At 35.0% G+C, this 7,824-nt stretch overlaps 1 protein-coding gene across 1 annotated transcript; it reads left to right on the top strand.

The window, feature by feature from the left end:
* The first annotated feature begins 2,815 nt into the window (after positions 1–2,815).
* LOC123209071 (GPI mannosyltransferase 2) lies at positions 2,816–6,843 on the top strand. The gene is made up of 8 exons (XM_044626811.1): positions 2,816–3,247; positions 3,589–3,694; positions 3,772–3,864; positions 4,148–4,343; positions 4,581–4,759; positions 5,261–5,514; positions 5,624–5,793; positions 6,348–6,843. The coding sequence occupies exons 1-8, from the start codon at positions 2,923–2,925 to the stop codon at positions 6,513–6,515; spliced, it is 1,491 nt and encodes a 496-aa protein (XP_044482746.1). The 5' UTR covers positions 2,816–2,922; the 3' UTR covers positions 6,516–6,843.
* Positions 6,844–7,824: the final 981 nt, after the last annotated feature.

Here is a 7,824-nt window from a genome sequence, read left to right as displayed (position 1 = left end):
AGGATTTTCAATTTTTCATATTCAATTTTTTGACTTCATTTCTTCCTCTCCGGTGACTCCAGGTGATGCCTCTTCCTCTCCCAGGAGAGCCGTCGAAAAGAGACCGCACCGAAGAGGAAGAGACATCACTTGGAGGTTATCAGAGAGGAAGAAACAATGTCGAAAAATTGAATCTGAAAAATTGAAAACTCTATAAGAGAAATGTTGTTATTTAAAATTTGGGTTGAGAAAAATTGTTAGTTTTTAGGGTTTAGGGGGAGAAAATGATATAACTAACAGATTCAGTTAATTTTAACAGCATATAAGTAGGTAAATAAGATTTTCAAAATTAACAGAGAAAAACTTGAGAAATGCGTAAACTTTGGGTGGGAACTAGTTGTTTGGCCTTTTTTGTATTGCTAGATTTTGTTATCGTATAAATGGTGATGGTTCATATTTAATTGACCGGTCAGACACGGTATCTGTTCTATTGGTACTCAATAAATACTGACACAAATCTCAAAAAAAAAATAGAGTTAAAATTTTTTTTTTTTTAAGAGCTGGTCATGCGGTGGCCTGGATTGGACCCGGTTAGTTTTAGGGCCCGGTCCATTTAAGGGCCTGGGTCCTCAAGGTTCTGTTGATAGAGACAAGCATGTGCCCCCCCGAACTAGTCACAAGACCAAGCCTTATGCATGGGCTTAGTGGGCTGAGCTCAGATTCGAGGCCTCGGGCCTAGAATTTTCAAATTAATTTTTTAATTTTCAATTATAGATTTATCACATTTACACTTTATTTTTCTTAAATTTATTATATTCTTAAATACTTTAATTAAAAATTTTAACCATAAAAGCGTAAACAATAATTTAAACTTTAAAATAATTATAAAAAATAAGCACGATTAATAAAAGTTTTAATAAAATAATATATATTATTAATTTGTAACACCCTCTCCAAAAACTTAATTTACGGAAACTTTTATTAATTCATGACATAAACTACTAGTAATCTCTATATGAAAGAAAGAGTGGAAAAAATATCTTAAATAACATGAATAATTAAAAGGTGTGTTTACAACATAAATCACAAATATATAAAATAGTCTATAAGATCTCCCTATACACATTCTCCGTTGATTTGAATCTCTGTAATAACTAGTTACTTATTAATTGCAAAATATTAAAGAAAATAAGTGAGTGTTAAACACTTATTATTTAGGAAATTACTATGCGCTACTTCCTTTTTAACTATTTTCCTTACTTATTATCTTATATTTCATATCTCACGAACCCGTTATCTAAAGTACACTTATGAACTCAAACTATGATAACATAAAAATATTTTAGAAACTGGTGAAATTCTTTTCATAACATATATGGTGAAAAGAGTGCTAACCATGTCAATCAGATTATATTAAGGTAGAGTTTGACATTTGACCACAAGTAACATAAGCTCTCATGGTCTTGCTTTCCATACACAACATAGTTGGACTATCATAGGCCCATAACACCACAACCAAAGATGTGCCCTACTATAGGGACATGTACTATTATAGGGGTGTGAATGAAGAATTTCAAAGATTCCCTTGCAACAACTTTCTAAAAAATATATATATGACTCATGAGAAATATCATATTTTCACTAGAGTTATAAAATTTTAAAACTCATGAGATCAAATCTCACATGCTTAACCATAGGAACAAGTCTCACATGACTAAACATCAACTAAGAAAACATATAAAATATGCTAACTCATCTCATACATGAATATTTAGAATATTTCATAAAAGCATAAACTTTTGATTAAGCCCTTATTAAATTTATCATTCTGGCTTATTAATGCTTTCACCTCTTAGATAACTTGCTCATCACTCATGCTCTTATTACTTCAACATATTTCGAACTTTTACGTACTCATAATGCTCCTTTAAACTGTAAAACCTAGTGGAGATTTTCTTTGGATCTTGTAAAACTTGTTGTGTCAAAAAATAAACTTCATATTTTAAATGATGTTATTAATGATAGCACAACTGATTAGAATAGGTGTATTATGGGTTTGTTCCCTGAATATAATAGGTCGTTTTATGCAGTATAGTCCATAGTAACTAGAATATGGAAAGACTATAAGTTTGAGGATGTGATGTCGATTAACACAAGGTTTATGATATTCAAGTTTCGGGAAGAGGATAATGTCGATTTGATACTAGAGAAAAGGCCTTAGATGTTTGAGAGCAAATCAATCATTCTCTAGTAGTGGCATGCTCAGTTACCTTTGACAAGAACCGCATTTCAAATATTTCTGCCTAGATTCAATTATATGGATTGTGTTTTCCATTATGGAATGTTAAAAGTCTAAAAATAGTTTTTACTATGATAGGTCATCCTTTATTGTGCAACGAGATAACATATGAACGTACCATATTGTCCAATGCTCAAGTATGTCCTGGGAACCAAAATTGATAAGAATGGTCATTGCATCTAATTTATTCCAATCAGTGATGCCATCATCAATAGCATCTTCTGAAATATGAAGTTTGTCATTCAACACAAAATATTTCATAAGATTCAAAGAAGATTTGATACTATAGTTGGTAACTTGATCTTTATCTGCTCAAGATCTTTATACGAGAGACAAGCTCGCATTACCCCTAATCATAGGCTTCTTGCCTTTAGTTGCAAAAGTGACAGAAATGGAAGCTTTCTGCTGTTGGGTAGGAGATGGTAGCTTGGATGTGGACATGGTTCCAAGGGACAACAGGTTTAGTTGAGAACATAATTAATTTCTGGTTCACTGTGAACATAAACCCGCTAAATCAACCCCCGGTTTTACACTAAACACGCGGACTGAGAAGTCGACTTCACACAACCAAAAACTTAAGTTTCTTCTTCTTCTTCGGTTCTATTCAATCCACAAAATCAACCCCCAATTCGCCGAAAAAACAAATGACAAAAACCAGTAAATTCACCCACCAAATTCAAATCTTAAAGCTCGCAACACTCTCAAGACTTCTCCTCTTGACCCTAACCATCCTCTGGCGCGCCCTTTTGTCTCCCTACGACACCTCCGCCTCTCTTAACCCCGACTGCCTCGCCGATCCTCTGCCCTCGCAGCACTCCAGAAACAATCCAGTCGGTTCTGCCATTGAAAACGGCGTCGTCTGGGACAGCGTCTACTTCGTCCGCATTGCCCAATGTGGGTACGAGTACGAACAGTCCTTCGCCTTCCTCCCCGTCCTCCCTATTTGCATCCGTCTCTTGTCTCATTCTGGTAAAACGGCACCGTCTCTTTTCGTTTCGCATAGTAACAAAGTTTCAAACTTTATAGTGTAACGTTTTAGTGCCCAATACTAAAGCGATTTGTTATTTTACTTGAAACGGTGATCCTGCTAACTGTACTGACATTGTCCTTGTTGGTTCAGAGATGGGTACTATTCCTTTAATGTTACTGGGCAATTAATGTTTGAAAGTAGTAACATTTAATAATCATGTTGTTAAAGTTGCTAGCCCATACTCTAGTGTTGTTACCAGAATGATGCTGTTTAAGCAGTGGCACGTAGGTATAGTATAATTTAGGTTTGTTTCTTTGGCGGGTTTTTTACTTGGTTGCAGTTTTGGCGCCATTGGTTAGAGTAATTGGATACAGAGCAGTGTTGGCGCTGTCTGGTTATGTTGTTAGTAATGTTGCGTTCTTGTTGGCTGCAGTTTACTTTTACAGGTACATTATTGAAATTTTGAGAAATTGGTTTTATTTAGGGTTTGAGGTTAATGGCTTGTTTATTATGATTCTGACAGGCTCTCAGTTATGATCTTGAAGGACCCTGAAGCAGCATTGCGGGCTTCGATGTTGTTCTGCTTCAATCCAGCGTCCATATTTTATTCATCAATGTAATGTTCTCATCTTTTTTCCTTACTACTAAAATGATGAAATGAAATTGAAAAATAAAAAAAGCCTGAACATGATGATATATACAGAACATAGTTTGAGCTGTAATTTCAGAGCTTACTTTTGATTAGCACATGTTGCAAAACACATAGGTCTTTCCTCAGATTTGGAACTACAGTTCTATTGAAGATAGGTAGAAGTTTCTTGTTAGAAGAGAAAAAAGAAAATGAAATATGATGCCTAAAAATGAGAGTAATTAAATAATTTCTCTTTTCTGCATTGCAGATATTCAGAGAGTTTATATGCTCTATTTTCAGTTGGAGGATTGTACTACTTAATGTCTGGTGCAAACAATATTGCTGTTGCTTGCCTTGCTGTCTCTGGTTGTGCAAGGTCTAATGGAGTGGTTAATGCTGGTTATTTCTGTTTTCAGACTATGCATCAGGTTTATGATGCACTATTTGTGAAAAAAAGGGTTTATGTAAGTATCTTATTTTCTTCTGTTGGCATGTTTAACTATGATGCTTATGATAAAAAGATGAGGAGAAAAGTGGTTTCTCAGAACCCATTTATCAAATACCTGGCAGTTGATGTCATTTGCCCTTTGATGCTTGATTCAAAGTGACAATACATTTTGCCTACTATCTTGGTTCAATTGTAGGCCTTCAATCTGAGAAAACGTTATTTGTTCTTTAGTAATTTATTTTTTCGATGGCAGCTGGCAATGCAGATTCTTATATCTGGAGCATTACGTTGCGTATGTATCTTTATTCCGTTCATTGCATTTCAAGTATACGGCTACTGCAATCTCTGTCTTGGCCTTTCTCCAGAAGAACTGAGGCCTTGGTGCAGAGCTAGAATACCTTTGCTGTATAATTTTATTCAAAGCCACTATTGGTAAATTCATCCTTTACTAATAAAAACCAGTTTTCTATCTTTTAAACTCCTAATCACTTTCTCATGCATGAAAGGGACTAGATAAAAGCTATGCTTTGCAATCGTATATTTTTGTACATGGGGTCTCATACTGGTATTAGATAGATTTTTGTGTTGCCATGTTACATGTGAATAATTGCTTCAGGGAAATATTGAGAACATGTTTTTGTTGTGGCATTTTTGGAGCATCACTGAAATCTATTGATAATATTCGATTCCCAGCATGATTGATTCCTTTTTATCTATTTATTTTTTTATGGGGTGTAAGAGTTGATTTTAATCCAGAAGAGGGTGAGTTCTGTATTATCTGCTCAGTTTCAGTGATTTGCTTCTCTTTCAGTATATCTTATGACATACTTCCTTACAGCCCACAATGCCCATACAACATATGTCTGTTTGTTATCTTATATATAAAAGAAGTTGAGATTTTCTACTTATGTTGATGGCCCCTTTTGATGCCAGGGGAGTAGGTTTCTTGAAATACTTCCAATTAAAACAGCTGCCAAACTTTCTTCTTGCATCACCAATATTGACTTTGGCACTTTGCTCAATTATTTATTACGTGATGGCACAGCCCAAGCTTGTTTTCTCTTTAGGATTTCAAACTTCTAAAGAGGGAAAAGATTTTGCACCTGTGCCTTTTCCCTTAGAGACAGTCTCACTATTAAACGGTGTGAGTGCCAGCATTCAAGAGAAACCCTCTCCAAAAACAGAAGGTAAACAGATATTGGTTTGTGATTGACTAGTTGTTGTGTTTACTCCTCTTTATTTTATTTTTTTTAATTTCAATTGCCATACAATAATAATTCTTTTACATTTGAGCAGGAAGTCAAAATTTGAGACAGAGAAAGCAAATTCATAAAGAGAACCCTGCAGTACTTTCGCTAGAGTATGGATCATCAGTAAATTCAGGATATTTGTCTGTCTATATTCTCCCATTCATTCTACACTTGAGTTTTATGGTAGCCACTGCATTTTTGGTAATGCATGTGCAGGTAAGACTTGTCCTTTGTCCATTTAGTGGCTTATCATTTTCTTGTATATGAAAAAGTTATAAATTTCATTTCATGGGGTAAATTGTCAACATTATAAGGAATTCAATGGTAGCAATTGCTTTAATTGGATGGATTTGGATCTACATTAATTCAATGATAGACGTGTGCAGATTTTCATGTTAAAATAGGACAAAAATCATTCTCACCCAACTAATGCATTCTTATACTTGCTACTGAAAAGTATAAACCAGTTGGTTAAATACTGTTACTTTATAGTCTCAATTCCCTTTAAAGAAGAAAATGCTCGTGAAGCAAAATATAATTTTATGTTCACGTCAAGTAATGCTACTATTTAGTTTTTGAAAAACAAATGACTTCCTAATTTCTCAAATCTTTTCTGGCATGGGGAAGTTTCTGCTACCACAATGATCCATTAAAAGTTAAAATCAATTTGGTTGTTACTGCTTTGCTAAAGACATATTGCTTCCCTGTCATTTGCCCAAAGCTAAATATGCCTATTTGTATTAGAATTTCTGATGTTCTATAATTGACAGGTTGCTACGCGGTTCTTGTCAGCCAGTCCTTCGCTTTACTGGTTTGCTTCATACTTAATGGTATCACCTGGAATGGGTAAGAGATGGGGATATTTGATCTGGACATACTGTGCAGCCTACATCCTCCTCGGCAGTTTACTCTTTTCAAACTTCTATCCTTTTACCTGATAAAAACTAATGTGGTAGCTCTTTTTGATGTGCCACTGAGAGCTTCTCTCTTGCTAACAAGCTCTCCCCCTTCCACCATCCCCAGTTGATTGTTGAATGCAGGAGCTGCTTTAAAATTCTTCAACCAGATTATGTCAAAAACACATGCAAGTTACTGGTTAGTTTACCGGTAAAAATTCGAAGTTGTGGATGAAGCACTAGTTCTGTTCTCTATTTCTTTTGATTCATTTTTGGTACTGAAAGGGTTGTCGCTTAGATACAGCAAATTTTAGTGTAAGAATGTGTATAAGATTATACTTTGACCCTTATTAATTACGTACATTATGCACCTTAATTTTGCCGAAAATACAAGTACCCCTTATATAAAAGGTTATACTGTTGAAAAAGGAACTTTGCGAAGACCCATTCAACACCCTTTTCATGTTTTTCCTTTACGCCCATGGCCTCTTTTCACTCATCCACAATCTTCTCCTAATCTAAGCATGTCTTTTACTACAAAAGCTCAATCCTCCGCTCAGCCAACTGTCCCAAAGTTTGTGGCGACGGCCAATTTCCTTTTGGTGATTTCGAAGAACAAGTTGTCCGGTGAAAACCGGGAAGCATCAATGTTGATAGTGAGGTCATGGACCTGTGCTTTTTATTTAATTTAAAATTAAAACATATTGATTTTACAGCCCAAAAACAATTACAACCTGACCGATGTTGAAATGTACCACTGAATTATGAGGTTAGAATGCAAAGACGTAGTGTCAAGCACATCACAAGATGCTGAATTTATCTTTTCATATAGTAGTGATATTGAACATGAGATATTAAAGTTGTAAATTTGGCAGTAATTAGGGTGGCAGTTGAAGTTCAAAAGTGAACTTTTGGATATCACTTTTTTGTTTTACTGTCGTATGGAGAAGGGCTTTTTTTTGAGCGTAGAGAAATGCTGGTAGATGACATTTTAATCTTAAGAACTGTAAAAAGCATCCTAAGGCTCTACAGTTGGTTTTATCCTTTTTTAATTTTAATTAATACTCTTTGACTTACTTGGGTTTGGTGTTTTTAATCAAAATCATGTATCTTTGCCCATATGCTGTACTCTTTTGAATTCGGTCTTTGAAATGTCAAATATGCAGGATTTTCTTTTCCATTAGAGTTAAATGTGGTGAAAAATGTTGTGGGTTGCAGCATTAAGAGCCCCGGTCTAGTGGCAATTTCCAGGCTTTTGCCAATTCAGACACTCTCAAACATGGAGTTTTGACCATATCACACCCACATGAAACAGCCAAGGAAAAGATGCCCCAGTACGAATGAAGCATAA

This window comes from Mangifera indica, chromosome 2 (genome assembly GCF_011075055.1).
Source record: "Mangifera indica cultivar Alphonso chromosome 2, CATAS_Mindica_2.1, whole genome shotgun sequence".
NCBI lineage: Eukaryota > Viridiplantae > Streptophyta > Magnoliopsida > Sapindales > Anacardiaceae > Mangifera > Mangifera indica.
This window is presented reverse-complemented; position numbering and strand designations above follow the sequence as displayed.

Excerpts from the sequence above, each read along its gene's own strand:
- LOC123209071 (XM_044626811.1), top strand. The coding sequence starts at position 2,923 with ATGACAAAAACCAGTAAATTCACCCACCAAATTCAAATCTTAAAGCTC. Across the intron at positions 3,865-4,147 it reads TCCATATTTTATTCATCAAT|ATATTCAGAGAGTTTATATG; the intron begins GTAATGTTCTCA and ends TCTGCATTGCAG. Across the intron at positions 5,515-5,623 it reads ACCCTCTCCAAAAACAGAAG|GAAGTCAAAATTTGAGACAG; the intron begins GTAAACAGATAT and ends ACATTTGAGCAG.